Below are 17,969 nucleotides of genomic sequence, written 5' to 3'. Positions count from 1 at the left end.
ACAGAAAATCAGGAAGAATATTTAACATTGCAACATTACCAAATAACCTAACCTGATTTAAACTTACAGAACCCTTCACACAGCAACAGCAGAACGCACATGCATATTTAACAAGACAGACTATATTCTGGACCATAAAACAAATCTCAGTAAATTTAAAAGGATTTAAGTCATAGAAAGTATGTTCTTTGGCCATAGTGGAGTTAAATTAGATAGAATTAACAAACAATTTGAGACTTAAAATATGCTTCTAAATAACTTATGGGGGCAACAGAAAAATTAATAAAGGAATTAAAAATATTTTGATCTGAATGAAAAAGAAAACACAACCTGTCAAAATATGTGGGATGCAGCTAAAATGATACTTAGAGGACTTACAGCAGTAAATTTCTATATTAGAAAAAAATAGATCTCAAATAATATACTCACATCAATGACCTCAACCTCTACCTTAAGAAACTAGAACAAGAAGAGTAAATGAAACCTTAGTAAACAGAAGAAAGAAAATGATACTTTTTAGAGCACAAATCAATGTATATAACAGAAAAACAATAGAAAAAACAATGAAACAAAAAGCTAGTTTTCTGAGGAGATCAACAAATTTAATAAATATTTAGGCAGACTAATCAGGAAAAAAAGAGGGAATACACAAATTACCAATATCACAAATGGGAAAGGGATATTAATTCAAGTCCCAAAGATATCAAGAGAATAATAAGGAAATATCATGGGCAACTTCATGCCAATCAGTTGACAATTTAGATGATATGGGAAATTTTCTTGAAAGATACAAACTATGTAATCCCAGGAAATAAGAAACAGATAACTGGAATAGCTCTATATCTATCAAGGAAATGGAAATTGTAGTTAAAACCTTCCCATCAAGAATAGGACAAGGATACCTGTTTTCATCACTATTATTCAACATTTTATTGGAAATTCTAGCCAAAGCAATTGGGCAAGAAGAAGAAATAAAGGTATTAATTAGTAAAACTATCTCTACTCACTGATGATATGATCCCATAGAGACAAAATTCCAAAGAACCCATTTAAAAAACTACGAGAGCTAATAAACAAATTCAGTAAAGTGGCAGGGTATAAGATCAAGACACAAAAATCAGTTGTATTTCTATACACCGGCAATTAAAACACTGAAAATGAAATTAAGAAAACAATACCATTTGCAATAGCATTCCAAAGAAGAAAATATCTGAGAATAAATTTAGACAAGAAAGTAGAAGACTTATATTCTGTAAACTATAAAATATTGTTGAAAAGAAATGAAAGAAAATGTGAATTAAAAAAAGACATTCCATGTTCATGGATTAGAAAACTTAAGATCCTAAGAATGATACTACTACTCAAAGCAATCTACATACATAATGCAATCTTTACCAAAATGCCAATGGCTTTAAAAAAGAAACAAACAAAAAACCCAGAAATCCAAACACATCCTAAAATTCATGTGGAATTACAAGGGATCCTGAAGAGACAAAAGAATCTCAAAATGAATAACAAAGTAGGACGACTCACATTCCCAATTTTAAAAATTTATTGCAAAGCTACAGGATGAAGAATAAGTGGAACTTCCATACATTACCAGTGTGAATATATAATGCTTCAACCACTTTGAAAAAGAATTTCGCAATTTCTTGTAAAGTTAAACATGAACTTACTATATTACTTAGCCATACCACTCCCAGATATTTACTCAAGAAAAATGAAAGCATACATTCCCACAAAGACTTGCATATAAATGTTCATATCAGCTTTATTTATAATAGTCCCAAAACATAAACAACCCAAATATCTATCCATAGGCACAATGGGTACACATATTAGTTTTTTATTGCTGTGTAACAAATATTACAAACTTAAATAAACATAAACTTACTATCTCTCAGTTTCTCTGGGTCAAGATATGGAGCATTTTGGTTGAGTCCTCTGTTCAGGGACTCACCAGGCCAAAAACAGGTGTCAGTAGGGGCTGTCATCATCTTATCTGAGCATTGGGATCCTCTTCTACCCACAAGGAATTTGCATTTGTAGGACTGACACCCTCAGCTCTAAGATGTCACTTTCTGATCACCATGACAGTTTGCTTCTTCAAAGCCAAGAGAATAATCTTTTTCAGGCCACAAATCTGTCTGATTTCAGGAAGGACTCTTTTCCCCTTATGGGGTTCACCTGATTTGGTCAGACCCACCTAGAAGGATCTCCCTTTTCAGTAACTCAAAGTCAACTGACTAAGCACCTCAAATCTCATCATATTCAAAGCTTCCCCCCTACACTCAAGGGGTGGGGATTATCCAGTATGTGTATACCTGGGGTGGAAATCCTGGGGGCTATCTTAGAATGTTGCCCACCACAAAAACAAATTGTGGTATAGCCACACAATAGGGATCTTGCTCAGCAAGGGGCAAAGCTTTCAGTACACACAATAACATGGGCATATTTTGAAATAATTATGCTGGGCCCCTGGGCAGCTCAGTCGATTAAGCATCTGCCTTCAGCTCAGGCCATGATCCCAGGGTCCTGGCATCGAGTCCGGGATCAGGCTCTCTGCTCAGTGGGGAGCCTGCTTCTCCCTCTCCCTCTGCCTCTGTTCCTCTCTGTCTTTCATGAATAAATAAAAAAATCTAAAAAAAATTAAATAACTAAGTCAAAGTGGCGGGATAGATACATTTCATATTTTGATTATGGCATGGTTTCATGAGTGTTTACATATGTGACTCATGAATGTTTATTGTATGTCAAATATTCAGATGTTTAAAAAATAAGTTTATAACCTCTGATATTTGATACAGCTCTCAGAAAACATTTAAGTATGTTTCTCTGCTTTAACTGTAATTTTAAAAAAATTTTAAATACAGGTCATTTATTTCTGATGAAAACACTGAAACTGAGATTTGTGGTAAGCACAGAATGCTCACCTGATTTTGAAGACAGCATGAAAACAGATAGATCATGAGGAAGTTTCATATTGATTACTGGTTGGAATGATAACATTTTGGAGATACTGGGCTATATAAAATAGATTACTAATCTTAATTTTACTTTTTAAAAAAAATGTGACCACAAGAAAATTAAAAATTACTCACAGGGCTCCACAACATTTCTACTGGGCCATGCTGTTCTAGATCAGACTACCCACAAGCTCCACACGCCACGAGGAGACAAACAGCCAAATCCAGAATGAGGGCCACTCTGAGGGACCAATGTCCCCGTTTCTCTGGGAAACCAATGGATCCAAGGCCAAAACAAACAAACAAACAAAAACCCAAAACAGAACAAAGGAAAGCAAGCAAGCAAACAACAAAGTGCAGAGGGGAGGAAAGGACTTCTAGAAGAAAGCTCAGTGTGTTGAGCTTGCTTCGATCCTGATTTGAGCAAACAAAGTGCGAAAAGATACCTTTTAAGTAATTGAGGCATCTGATTATGGACTGGCTGTTCAACAACATTAAGAAACTATTACCCGTTTCAGATTAGGCATGTCAATGATATGATGCTTCTGTAGATACAAGCCGTCCATATCAGAGTCCCAGCAGGGAGGTGACAGGGTTGGGGCACAGATGAGGAAGATGAGCCATGAGCTTATAGCAGGGGAGCTGGGCGCTGGGGACATAGTGGTGGTTCGTTTGCCCTGTTCTTTATACATTATTATTATTATTATTATTATTCTTTACATTGGCTCCCCACCCAACATCCAGTATGGAGCACAGCACGGGGCTTGAACACACAACCCCAAGATCAAGAGTCACACTGAGCCACCCAGGCGCCCCTGCCCTGTTGTCCATACATTTAAGAGTTTGAAAATTTCTGTAAGAAAAAGTTAAAAAAAGAAAAAAAGGGAAAACAGAAAGCATGTGACTTTCTCCCTGAAAGTCCCATGGGGGCACGGGTGTTGTGTGACCTTGGTCCGCCCTCCCTGACTGTGCAGGGTGGGAGGTGAAGACGGCAGCGGGAGGGGACGCAGGCTTCCTCCTTAAGGCAAGTGGCAACAGCGCCCATCAGTTTATTACACGCACTGTGCATCTGTCAACAGCGCTGCTCCTGAAATCAGTTACAGCGCCATAACCTAATTTGTTCCCCCTCCTTACGCTCGCTGTTTGCAAAATATAAGGACTTTCTCCCCGGCAAACATTTCAGAACCGCAACATGTAGACACTTAAAGCCCTTTTCATCATCCAAAGTGCTAATACAATTTGGCTGTGCTCATGCAGAAACATCTGTTTTCAATCCATGGGCCACTGGGGGCCTGCACTTCACGCCCGGGAGCAGCTGTCACACGCTCTGCCATCTCAGGGTCTTTAATTGTTTCCATAATCCCCCTTGCATGCATTCACACAAAACACCGGGTGTGCAAGGTCTTATCCTGAAGGTGCTTGTCAGAACAGACCTGGCGTCAGAGCCACTGAGCTGTGACTGTCCCTCATATGGTCTGGGCATGGGGCCCCTGGGGGACTCCACCACCGTTAAGCCTCAAAGGACTGGGGAGTTCAACCATTTTCCTGGGGATACATCACGAGTAGGTCTCGCCTCCCACCAGGGGCTCTGATGTGTGGTTAGCCTTCGCTGAAGATCAGAGCCAGCCGCTCCCCCTAGGCACCTGCCCAGGGTGGGTCTGGGGCCTGCGTGTGACCCAGTCCAGAGCCCTGGCCCTCCCTCCCGGCCCCTCTGCCTGCTTCTCTCGTGTTTGTGCCTGCTGGTTAAGAGGTAAGAGGCCCAGAGCCCTCCCATATACTGGTCACCCCCATGCTACACTCCCATCCTGTGGGCATTGTGGCTGTGAAAGTGGTCCAGTGCCTGTCCTCAAGCTGCTCAGAGCAAGATGCAGAGGGCACTGAGTTGCTGGGGTCTCTGATTGTCTGGACCGTTGCTCCTTCCTCCCCTCCTACCTGGCCACCCACATTCTTTCCAACTCCTGATTGACCTTCCCAAGCAGCTGGGGGGAGCATGGCCACCTCCAGGGAGCCTCTCTTGAGGTGACCGCAGCTAGAGCTTTCCCTCACCCAAGTGTGAGCTCAGGGACACCCTGGGCCCCACACCAGAGCTTGCTACAAAGAGGTGCCCTGCTGATCCGTGGTTTGATGAACATAGTGGTCTTCCAAAGGGAAAGTGCATCCCTTTCCCCTTGTGCAGACCAACATGAAGGAATGTGGGAAGAAAATACAAGACCTGCTTTTTAACATTTTAGCATTTGCTGAAAGTGCTATTGTTATATAATGTTTGCTACGTGAAAATGTTACCTGTAGAAGATAAGTTATGAAGCATGATGACAAATTAGACGCCTGGAGCCCTCTATCCAGTCAGGCAGTGAAAGAAACATTACCAATCCCTCCATTTCTTCCACCTGTGCCATCCCCCCTACTGACCCCACTTCCACCATTCCCTCTATCAGGAACTTCAAAAAATTCATTAGAAATATTTTACCTAACTCATATAACTCCATAGCAAAAAAAAAAAAAAAAACCAAAAAACAAACAAACAAACCTCCAAATAATCCAATTAAAATGGATTAATTATGATTGATTGTTAATGATTAATTATACTTTAACTTAAAAAAAAGGTTGAGGATCTGAATAGATGTTTTTTTCCCAAAAATATATATATAGATGGCCAATAGGCACATGAAAAGATGTCAATGTCACCCATCATCAGGGAAATGCAAATCCAAACCACAATGAGATAGTACCTCACACCTGTCAAAATGACTAGTATCAAAAAGACAACAAATGACAAGTGTTGGCAAGGATGTGGAGAGAAGGGAACACTTGTCATCACTGTTGGTGGGAATGTAAATTGGTGAAGCCCTGTGAGAAACAGTATGGAGTTTCCTCAAGAAACTAAAAATAGACCCACCATATGATCCAACAATTCCACTTTAGGTATTGATCCAAAGGAAACAAAAATGCTAAGTTGAAAAGATATCTGCACCCCCATGTTCACTGTATCATTGTTTATAATAGCCAAGCTATGGAAACAGCCTAAGTGTCCACTCATGGATAAATGCATAAAGAAAATGTGGTATGCAGCTTACATCATCCTCAATGGTGAAAACCTGAGAGTTTTCCCCCTAAGGCCAGGAACAAGCAAGGATGTCCACTCTCACCACTGTTATTTAACATAGTACTGGCAGCTTAGCCATAGCAATCAGACAAGAAAAAGAAATAGAAGGAAGGCATCCAAATTAGTGAGGAAGAAGAAAAATTCCACTATTTGCAGATGACATGATATCATAAAGAGAAAACCCTAAAGACTCCACCAAAAACTACCAGAATTGATAAATGAATTCAGTAAGGTTGCAGGATAAAATCAATGTACAGAAATCTATTGCATTTCTATATAGTAATAATGAAGCAGCAGCAAGAGAAGTTAAGAAAATAATCTCATTTACAATTGCACCAAAAATAATAAGACACCTAGGAAAAAACTTAACCTAAGATGTGAAAGACCTGAAAAATATAAAACAGGGATGAAAGAAATTGAAGACAACACAAAGAAATGGAAAGACATTCCATGTTCATGGATTGGAAAAAGAAATGTTAAAATAGTTCTACTGCCCAAAGTGATCTACACATTTAAATATCCCTATCCAAATACCAAAAGCATTTTTCACAGAGCTAGAACAAATAATCCTAAAATTTGTATGGACTCATAAGAGACCCTAAATACCAAAGCAATCTTGAAAAAGAAAAACCAAATGGGAGGTATCACAATCCCAGACTTTAAGCAGTAATCAAAACAGTATGGTATGGGCCCAAAAATAGACACATAGATCAATGGAACAGAATAGAAAGCCCAGAAATAAACCCATAATTTTTTTTAAAGATTCTGTTTATTTATTTGACAGACAGAGATAGGCAGAGAGGCAGGCAGAGGGAAAGAGAGGAGGAAGAAGGCTCCCTACTAAGCAGAGAGCCCGATGTGGGGCTCAATCCCAGGACCCTGGGATCATGACCTGAGCTAAAGGCAGAGGCTTTAACCCACTGAGCCACCCAGGTGCCCCTAAACCTGTAATTCCATGGTGAATTATTCTCTGATGAACAAGAAAAGAGATGCAAAAGGAAAAAGACATTCTCTTCAACAAATAGTGTTGGGAAAACTTGACAGCTACATGCAAAAGAAGGAAACTGGACCACTTTCTTATATCATACACAAATATAAACTCAAAATGGATTAAGGACCTATATGTGAAACCTGAATCCATAAAAATTACAGAAAAGACCACAAGCAGAAACCTCTTTGACATTGGCCAAAGGAATTTCTTTCTAGACAGTTCTCCTGAGGCAATGGAAACAAAAGCAAAAATAATCCATCGGGACTCCATCAAAATAAAAAACCTCTGCACAGCAAAGAAAACAATCGACAAAACTAAAAGGCAACCTGCTGAATTAGAGAAGATATTTGCAAATGACACATGTGATAAAGGGTTAGTATCCAAAATATATAAAGAACTGATACAACTCAACACCCCCAAAACAATCTAATTAAAAGTGGGCAGAAGACAACAGCAGACATTTCTCCAAAAAAGACATCCAGATGGCCAAAAGACACAAGAAAAGATGCTCAACATCACTAATCATCAGGGAAATGCAAATGACCATAAGATATCATCTCATACCTGTCAGAACAGCTAAAATCAAAAAGATAAGAACCACCAAGTGTTGGTGGTTCTGCATATGTAGACAATGGTCTAGATATGGTCTATAGATGTAGACAATGGAGTATTACTCGGCCATAAACATGACAAAATCTTGCCATTTGCAACATGGCTGAATCTAGAGAGTATTATGCTAAGTGAATGAAATAAGCCAGCGAGGGAACACTTCTCTCTCTTATATGTGGAATTTGAGAAAACCAAACTCATAGATCCAGAGCATAGGTAGATGACAGCCAGAGGGGATGTAGCGGTGGGCGAAATGGGGGAAGGGGACCAAAAGGTAGAGACTTCCATTTTTAACCTGGGGAGTGTCATGTACAGCATGGTAACTAGTCGATGACACTGTACTATAGATTTGGACATGATTAAGAGAGTAGATCTTAAAGAAAAAAAATGATCTCAGAAGTAGATATCCCTAAGCAATCTGTTGTAGAGCTTGCTTGCCTCTCAGTTTTATAAAAATATCATTTTGTCTATGGTCTATGGTACTCTAGGACTCGATTTTTCCACTTGACATGGGATTTTAAGATGACATTCACCTGATGTTTCTAGGTGTCTGCTCTCCGATCATCGGTTACAATGAGTGTCCACGATTTCTTCTTCCATTTTCCTGCCACTGGAACTTGGTGGGTTCTGGTTGCCGCTCCTAAGGGCAGGGCTCAGGGAGCACATGGACACACGATTCTCTGCATGCACAAATTTGTACTCCCACACTTAGATTTGAAGGGTTTCTACGATCCATATTTCCAGCATGCTTCTTAACGTGCATACTAACTTTTTAATTGAATGAACATATATTGGTATTCTTCCTTAAATACTTGATAGAATGCACTAGGCAAGCCACCTGGGCCTGACAGTTTCTTCCTGGGAAGGCTTTTTAATGATAAATTAAATTCCTTTAACAGAAACCATTGTGCTCAGATTTTCTATTTCTCCTTGTGTCCATTTTGGGAAGTTCTGTCTTTCAAGGCATGTGTCCCTTTTATCAAAGGTATGGGTATTGAAGTTCTCCACAAAAATCCCTTATTATCCCTTTAACATCTGTAGGGTTTTGGTAACTTGTATCTTCTCCTAGTCATTCTTTCTACAAGTTTATCAATTTTATTAATTCTTTCCCAGGTTTTTTTTTTCTTTATTGTTTTCTGTTTTACTTATTTTCCACTTCTTGTGAGATAATGTTTATCTCATTTCTTGTGAGATAATGTTTATAAATAAAGAGGCAGTAAGTGCTCAGATAGGCAGGCCCTCCTGGTTGCTTAGCACATGTTCATCTGGTGTTCAGCTGAATGGGCAGAGTGGTGGTTGATCCGAGAGTCAGGCCCCATTAAGACAAGGAGCAGGCAGGTCACACTGCATAAAGACAGCCCTAACCGTAAACATCTCAGACATAAATAGCATCAACCGAGCTTGAAGCCCACCTGGGCTAAGTGATGCTGTGAGGTCCCCTTATGTCCATGAGCCTCTGTTTTCTCCTCTGGAAAGGCAATGGAAGTTTCTGGAAGAAGTTCCTGAGGCCACACGTCCATACTCGTTGGCCCTGCGTGCAAGTGGTTCAACAATCAGAGAGGAGTGTTTGTTTTATTATTATTATTATCCGGCCAAACTCTGTTGCTTTTGGATGCTCTTTGGATTTAAAAACAAACAAATGAACCCTTTGCTGACCAGATAAATCAAGGAAATCTTTACGCTGCAGGAGCAATATTTCGCTGATTTTGAGAGGCTTGCTCCCACCTTTGGGGAGATCTGGTGCATGTAAAGCAGGGATTTACCAATTAGGATGGCCCCTGGGGGCAGGACAGAAAGGCAATGCTGTGGTAGCTTTCTTCAAAACTAATACAACTGAAGCAGCCCCTGCCCCCAGTCCTGGGCCTTTCACAGACAAGTCCGTAGGACTCTTCCTGGCTGAGTTTACATGGCTTGGTGGTGTGGGGCGTCCTTGGTGGTGGTGGCCCAGGTGGTAAGGCCTTAAGGAAGTCATGGAAATGGATGTGGCCTGGATGAGAAGGCTCCTTTTTGGAGGCCCGAGCCCAGGAAGCTCTGCCGGGCAAGGGAGGGCCAGGCCCCACTCTTGCTATTGCTACCAAAAGTGAGGGGGTGTATGCTGGGTCCCGAAGAAGGGGAGGAAATGAACACACAGTGGTTGCTTACTCTGTAGCCAACACTGACATTATGGCCCCCATTTAGTGTCTGGAACCCAGAGGGATCCCCCAGTGAGGAAGCATGGGTTCGACCCCTGGCCTTCTGCTACCTCTACCTTGAGGAATCTTTGGAGGGCTCTGCATGGAAGGGGGATGGTGGGCATGTTTGCTGAAAGAAGCAGCCCCCTGAGAGCGAGCCCGGTGTCCAGGCCAGGCATCCCCTGGGAAGGCTCAGTGACAGGGACAGGAAGGGGACCAGGAGGGATGACTGGAGAGTGGGAGGGGAAACTGAAACAGAAAACCCCAGGAAAACCTGCAGCCCCTGGGCCTGGCTTCTCCTACCCACGTCCCCTTTCCACACCATAGCTGGCAGCTGCTCAGCCCCCAGGAGGGCACAGGATGGACCTGATGGAAGGCGGACTTCTCTTCCTAGATATACATCCCTGTCTGTAATTTTAAAACAACTTCAATCCAAAACACTGAGCCTGAATCAAGTTTTGAGGAAAGAGTCCAACAAATCCAGATTATGGGAGAAAACTGATGTGAAGCCTTCAGACCCCACATCATGAAAGACAAACAACATGGAGGAACAGTGGTGGGTGGAAAGACTCTCGTAAACACCACAAACATGGGGGACACCTCGTCACCGACTGGATCCCAGATGCAAAGATAAGACCCAGAAGAACATTCCTGGTGACAGCTGACTACAGGCTGTATATGAAGAAGGTTCCTGTGTTAAGGTCACTTCTTGGGTGTGACCCCTGACCTGAGGTTCTGGAGAAGATCCTTGTCTCTCACACGGTTTGGCAGGGGTGGGGAGCTCTGAGATAAAGCAGCGCTACAAGGTGTTAATAAGGGATGGAGCTAGGTGGGAGTACACCATTCTGTGTGAAGCCTTCGGGGCAAAAATCTTGGGGACATCTCCAGGTCCTGTAGATAACTGCAGATCAACCAGGAGAGCAGACAAAACCAGCCATACTCGGCCGAGAGCTCAAAAGAGACAGAAAGTGTGTGGGACCAGAGCTGGTTGTCTCGGAAACACCCTGCTTCTAGAGGACGTGGCTCAGAGGTGGAGGCCCTTAGAGGATTGGTGGCAAATGAATAGGGGCGAAGCATCAAGGGCATACAGAAGCAAAAGTGAATGGTAAATTCCACAGACAGCTAACCATCCTGCCTCCTGTCCCACTCCGAATAAGGGTGGTGCAGCTCCTAAAACCAACACAAGAGGGCACTCCTGAACCAAGAAACCTGGTGATCCTCAACTCCCCAGTGCCAGCCTACATTTTTCTATTATTAGCAGTTCCTGCAAACATAAAGACATTTCTAAGTTAACAAAAGGTAACAGACAGTATCCATACAAAAGAAATATAAGAAGCTGACAATCATTCTCCCCACAAACCACTTTACAGGGGAACAATGTAACACAGCATCAAGCATCAGCATCTTAAGACTTGAACAGTTAAGAAGCATCCTGAGATGTGACAAAACACCTTAAGTATAAATTTGAGAACTGAAAACAGAGATGAACACACACAGAGAACAAAAGGTAAACATGAAACACAACATCATCTCAGAAATGAAGACTAAACCAGACGCTCTCTTAGGGATACTAGATTTGGCTGGGATTTTAATAAATTTTAATAGACTTTAATAAACCTCATTGAGGAGAGGAATGAAAACAACTACAAAACTAGAATTAAAGATAAGAGTAAGGTGCACAAGGAATAACACAAAGATACTGGAAGATGGAGAGGAGAAGTGAGTTGGGGAAAATCGGAGCGGGAGAAGAACTATGAATGATTGTGGACTCTGAGAAACAAACTGAGGGTTTTGGAGGGGAGAGGGGTGGTGGGGTTGGGTGAGCCTGGTGGTGGGTATTAAGGAGGACACGTATTGCATGGAGCACTGGGTGTGGTACATAAGCAATGAATTCTGGAACACTGAAATAAAATAAAATAAAATTTAAAAAAGAAGTTAAGAGGATTATATAGAAAGTGATAGGTATAGAAGATGGAAAAAAAGATCTAGCGTACAGACATAACATTGGAAGAAAAGCAACATAATTAACAGTATAATCATTTTCTTAGAAAACTTTCTGGAAATAAAAAAGAAGACTTAATTTGTATATTCGACTGCTCCCCTGAAGGCACCACAGTATTGGTTCTGAATGGGCAACTCCAAGATAATTCTTCATGAAATGATTAAAATTAAAAAAACCCTTTGGGGCTCCAGGAGAAATGATGAAGTCACTTATAAAAGAAGAAGAGTGTTTATATCAGATTTCTTGACAGTAACATATAAGCAACACAATCCAGAGCAACATTGTAACGAATTCAAGGAAAGCAAATGTAGGCCGGGATTTTATAACCAGTCAAACTATCCTTCAGCTACCAAGGGTACAGAAAGCCATTTCAACAGGAGAGAAACCAAGGAATATTGTACTGATGAGTCCTTCTGGAAGAAGCCATTAGAAGTGATGCTATATCAGACTGATGAATGACTAGGAAGACCATGGAGAAAATAAACATTAGCAAGTCAAATCCAACACCACTGTGCTGGGCAGACTCTCAAGGGTCCACTCTCCCTATCTCCTGGCATTCATGCCCTCGAGTGTGGATGGAACCTTTCCCCTAACCAACAGAATATGGCAAAGGGGATGTCAATTCTGTGATTCTGTTATGTAAGACTCTGTCTTGCTAGATTTACTCTAGAGACTCTCTTTGCTGGCCTGACGGCGGAAGAGGCTGTGTTGAGGAAGCCCACAGGTGGGTCTAGTGGGTGGTCCCTAGTAACTGAGGGTGGCTTCCAGAAACCAAGGACAGATTCCAGCCAACCACCAGCACAACACTTAAGCTCTCAGTCAGGCCACTGGAAAGAAGTGAATGCTTCTGGCAACCACATGAATAGAAAAGCAGATCCATTCCTCGTTGAGCCTCTAGATGAGGACCCAGTCTTAGCCAACACCAGCAAGAAGCCAGCAAAGCCATGCCAGGACTTCAGATCCACAGAAATGATGAGATAATGGATGTGTGCCGTTTTAGCTACTGAGTTTATGATAACTTATTACACAGCAAACAGATGGCTCACGTTGCCATATTAAAACCTCATATATCATCCCCAAGCGAATTCCATTTCAGGAAGGCAAGGATGGCTTAATGTTCATAATTAACAAATTGTGTGTCTTATTGTTTGCCTTATCCTCTCATCCTGCACCTGAAATTAGGAAATCCATTAATATGACTCATCTTCTTGTACTCACTTTGGCCTCACATGCACTGAAGTTGGAAAGATAAAGAGATCACCATGGCTCCTACATAAGAAGGACATGAAAATTTGTGAAAGATTCCTTATTTTTGAAGCATTCCATATTTTTAAAATATATATGATTCATCTTATTCATAGTGTTAGAAGAAATATAATTATCTCTGTATATGTCTTCAATGAAAATCAATATTCATTCCTGATTTTAAGAAGCCACCCAATAAAATAGGAATTAAGGTATACTCCCATATATGTATAGATCTATCCCCCCATCCCCTATCCTAAAGTCAGCATCTCTCCTAATGGGGGAAGACGCCTTTTTACTAAGCTCTCGAAGAGGAAAGGAGGCTCCTTTATAGTCAATATTCAATATGGAATTTGAGGTATTTAGCCAAATTAATTAGAGAAAACAAGTAGATGCACAAAAATCAACAAAGAAGAAGCGAAACTATTTCAATTTTCAGATGGCAGTATACCTAAACTCTCTAAAAGAATTGATGAAACTAACAACAAATAGGGTAGAGAGACACAAAACAACACACAAACAATGACCCATTCAAGATATGACGGAAGAAAAAAATTTATAATAGCAACAAACAGAGGCATCTGGGTGACTCAGTTGGTTAAGCGGCTGCCTTAGGCTCAGGTCATGATCCCAGGGTCCTGGGATCAAGCCCTACATCGGGCTCTCTGCTCAGCGGCTAGTCTGCCTCTCCCTCTGCCTCTGTGATCCCTCTCCCTCTGTGACTGCTTTCACTCTCTCTAAAATAAATAAAACCTTTTAAAAAAAAAGCAACAAACAAAGCCAAGCTCCCAAGAATAAACTTAAGAACAACAACAACAAAAATGGGAGGGAAACTCTAAAATGCTCCCAGAGGTGGTCTTGAACAAATTAAAGACGGAGTCATCTTGAACACACATCCCTTGGTTTCGGATAAGATGGCTCAACTTGATAAAGGTGTCGATTACCCAGAAGAGCATCTGTAAATGTGATATTGTCCCAATAAAAATGAGCATACACACGCAGGAATAGCTAAAATACCTGGACACAAAAGCAGAGAGGGAGGACCACTAGCCTTATCAGATACTCCAACACAGTAATGGGAGTTGAGTTCAATCTCTCCCTCCTATTGCAATAATTGTGGATAAAACCTCCCTCGCTGTGCACATACACGCAATGGCATCTTTGCAATTTCCCCCATGGGGAACCAGCATATGAAGGGATAGAGCTCGTGAGACAGACCTGAAAGCCCAGACACAGGTCCAGTGCATTTTGGGGTTTATTATCTGATACAGGTGCATTTCAGATCACTGGGGAAAAGATGACCTCTTCAATACATAGTGTTGGGATAGAAAGCGAGACTTTTGGGAAAAAATTCAACTGGACCCATAAACCAAGTACAAAACCAAACTAGCACTGGAAAACACAAGTAGATCCTATACAATTGGGTGTAAGAACAGCCTAACAAGGATTCAAAATCTAGATGTAATAAAAGAAACATTAAATCAAACATATTAAAAATAGAAAGCTTTTAATGGCAAAACCCATCATAAACAAAATTTTTAAAACCTGGGAGAAACATTTGCAATGACAATAAAGATAAAACATGAATCTTCCTAATATGTATTTAAACAAACTTTTAACTCCAGGGCAGGGGCAGGGGGAGAGAGAAAAATCCAATAGGGAGCATGCAAAACAGATGGACAGGACAGAAAAATCAGTCAAATGACTCAAATACATATATACGGATGTCTAGTGGCACTTGTAATAGAAATGTAAATTAAAATGCACTGAAATCCTATTTCCCAGGACTCTGAGAGCCGCCAGGTTGCAGGGGAAACACACAGTACCATAGGTTGCTGGGGGGAAAGGGGAATTTGGGAGTAGCTGACAAATAGATACATAGTAACTCCTACTTCTAAGAACTGAAGATACACCTCCACCAATGCCAACAAAGCATGCACAAGGCTATCCTTCCCCCTATTGCTTGGAATAACAAAAGCCTGGAAAAAGGCCCATGTCCATCTGTAGAGCCCAAGGGTCTGCCTTCCACTCAGGTCATGATCCCAGGATCCTGGGACCCAGCCCTGCATCTGTCTCAGCCCTGCTTTCCCTCTCCCACTGCCTCTGCTTTTGTTCCCTCTATCACTATGTCTCTTTCTGTCAAATAAATAAGTAAAATCTTAAAAAACAAACAAACAATAGAACTCTGTGGGATATATTCTAAGACGATGCAAATGATTACATATATTGACTTCTGGGGAGAACCAGGTTCTTAGTGTGGGAGGAAGACAAAAATACTAATTTTTAGTTTAAAAAAAAAAAAGATTTCTTGCCTTGGTGCATTGAGAACGCCTAAAGACAATGACATTGAGGTGAGCACATCAAACTTGTTTCTAACCCCCCCCCACCCCCCCACTAAAAGGCATGGAGGCTTCTTGAAGAAGAGGCTGACTCTAGATCTGGGTCAAAATACAAGTGAGAGCTGGAACATTGCTCAAAGACTTATGAGGACATGTCAAAAGGGCGCGGAGAGCAGCCTGCACACCCAGTCCAAACAGCTAGCAGCGTCCCATCTCATCTGGGCAGACTCTGGGTGGGCACCCCTTCCCCACTGGACACAAGGAGGCTGGTGGGGAGCAGCAGGGACCCACTCCGGAGTGGGGCAGTGAGTGCTGGAACCCAAACCAGGCTCTCTTGTCCACCAGAGGAGATCACCTCACCACTCCTAGAACATTCCACCCTCTTCACGCCTCCTGGCCCGGTGAGGAGGGAGTTAGCAGGTGGCTGCAGCCCCACAAGGATGGGGATGACTCCACATCAGGTGGATTAGCTCTTCCTTGAAGATCACGGATGGACACCAGCAACCTCCTCCATGCGCCCTGAGTCCTCTCTACTCACCCCCGGAGAATCCTTCCCGTATGCAAACTCTGAGCACACCGCACCCAGAGGAAAATCCAGACTTCATGGCACTCCTAACTGGCTCTGTTCAGCTCTTCCCACCTACATCTGCATCTGCCTTAGGGGCCTCAAATCTGCTGTTCCCTCAAACCTTTCCAGTGGGCTCTGCCCTTGGAAGTGAATCCTAGACAGTGGTCACTAGGTGGGGGACTCTCCCTGACCCTCCCTGACCAGGCTAAGGCTAGACCCCCACCCCAGTCTCTCTCTGCCCCAAACACCCTGGTTTTTTGTCTTCCTAGCGGGCATCCTCTGCCAGGACCTCGGTTTTTCCTTTGATTACTATTCAGCTTCCCTAAGCACTTCCTGGGGCTGGGAGCAGACGGCACACAGCTGGGGCTCAGTGAATGTTCTGGGTGGGTAAGTGGACAACCTCCAGCCTCATGTGGGCACCTGGCACAATGGGTTGTAGAGCCAGTCCTACCGCAGTTGGAAACCCAGCTTTGTCACCTTCTAGTCCTGTGACCTTGAATAAGTCCTGTCGCCTCCCTAAGCCTCAGTTACTTCCACTGAAAGAAGGAGACAGAGCTCCTGCCCACAGGTGAATTTTCCAGGGCACTTCTGTGGGTACTTAGACTCGGCAAAACACTTTCCTGCGGGGACCTAGGAGGCAGGAGGGAAGGGACTGGGGTGAGCCCCTCCACCTCCCCAAGCTGCCATGTCTCCCTTTCCATACTGCTCTCAGTCCCCACCTCGGTGCACAGCGTGGGGCAAGGTTGGGAGCCCCCCTCACCACCTCCCCTCCAGGCCTGCCCCACAGACAGGAGTGGACTAGGGGTCCCCTGACCCTGTCTGCAGCCACCTCCTGAGGCACACACTTGGTTCCCCAAGCTGACACCACTGTTCACTGCAGACTCTCTGATGGGGGCACTGATTGTTTCCTCAATCCCATCCCAGCTTCAGAGACAACATCCTCTTCCCCGCCCCTCTTCACAAGCACCCGGCAAGCCAGCTGTGCCCATTTCATAGACCCGGAAACTAAGGTCCGGCGCGGGGACGAGGCCCTGGGTCCAGGCTGGCTTTTCCTGCCGCTCGAGTGGCTGCAGAAGCTGGCTGCTCCCCGCGAGTGGAGTGGGGGGGGGGGGCCGCAGCAGAGCCTGTCTCTGGCCCCGGCGGCCTGGGGAGGTGTGTCCTCCGCAGGTGGCCTCCCGCCATCTCCCCGGCGCACGCACCCCGCAGCCTCCTCCAGCTGTCCCCCACGGCCGCCTCGCCTGCTGCACTCTCCCGCGCGCCGCGTCTCCCGGGCCCGCCAGCCGGCCGGCCACGCGCACTGTCCCCCGCGCGCGCACCTGTGCCCCGGGTCAGACCCGCGCGTCCCCGCGCAGCGGCTCGGACGCCTGCCGTACCTCCCCCCCCCAACCCCCGGTTCACCGTCCCGCACCTCCAGCCCCGGCACCCGCGCCCCGCCGCCGCCCGCAGCCCCTCCCCGGCGCCCGCAGCCCCGCGCCCTTGGCCGCAGCGCCCACGTTCCGCTCGGCCGCGCCCCCACTCACCGGCTCCCGGCGCACCCGGACCCCGGGCCCGGCCCATGGGCAGCGCCCGCCGCGCCCGCCGCCAGCCGCGGCGCCTTGGACCCGGGGCGCTGCCCGCCGCCAGCTCTCGGCGCGGTCCCGGGCGCACCCGCCGTGCGCTGGCGTCCGGCCCCGGAGCAGCGCGGCGCGGGGCCCCCTGGCGGCCGCTCGGAGGAGCGCGGGGCGCGCGGGCTGCGGGGTGGGGCTGCGGGCGTCCTGGCCGCGCGGTGGCCTGGCGGCTACTCTCTGGGCCTCCTGCTCCGCGGGCGGCCCTGTCCACGAGCCTCTTCTCCGCTCCAGACCTCAGGGTCAAGGCCGAGCAGGGCGCTCCGCTTTGGCTCATCTCCCACCCCTGTGGCCGGGGCAGCTATGAGTTGCTGCCCGGAGTGGGGACCTCGAACTGCTCTCTCACCTGGCAAACCCCTAGCACCCTAAGA

The 17,969-nt window shown here is 44.6% G+C and overlaps 1 protein-coding gene across 3 annotated transcripts in view; it reads right to left on the bottom strand.

Annotated features, from left to right (window-relative positions):
• RASGEF1C (RasGEF domain family member 1C) overlaps window positions 1-17,622 on the bottom strand; it is an 83,773-nt gene extending 66,151 nt beyond the window's left edge. The window contains exons 1-2 of one of the 3 annotated variants that reach the window (XM_082723599.1): window positions 17,515-17,621; window positions 13,043-13,111 (exon numbers count right to left, since the gene is read on the bottom strand). In XM_082723599.1, the coding sequence (XP_082579725.1) occupies window positions 13,043-13,046 (4 nt within the window). In that variant the 5' untranslated portion in view covers window positions 13,047-13,111; window positions 17,515-17,621. Of the gene's footprint in view, window positions 1-13,042; window positions 13,112-17,514 lie in introns of all 3 variants that reach the window. The other 2 variants (XM_082723603.1, XM_082723606.1) reach the window with 2 other exon arrangements.
• Window positions 17,623-17,969: the final 347 nt, after the last annotated feature.

Source organism: Mustela nivalis (genome assembly GCF_964662115.1).
Source record: "Mustela nivalis genome assembly, chromosome: 3".
NCBI lineage: Eukaryota > Metazoa > Chordata > Mammalia > Carnivora > Mustelidae > Mustela > Mustela nivalis.
The sequence above is the reverse complement of the archived record's forward strand: the minus strand, read 5'-3'. Positions and strand labels throughout refer to the sequence as shown.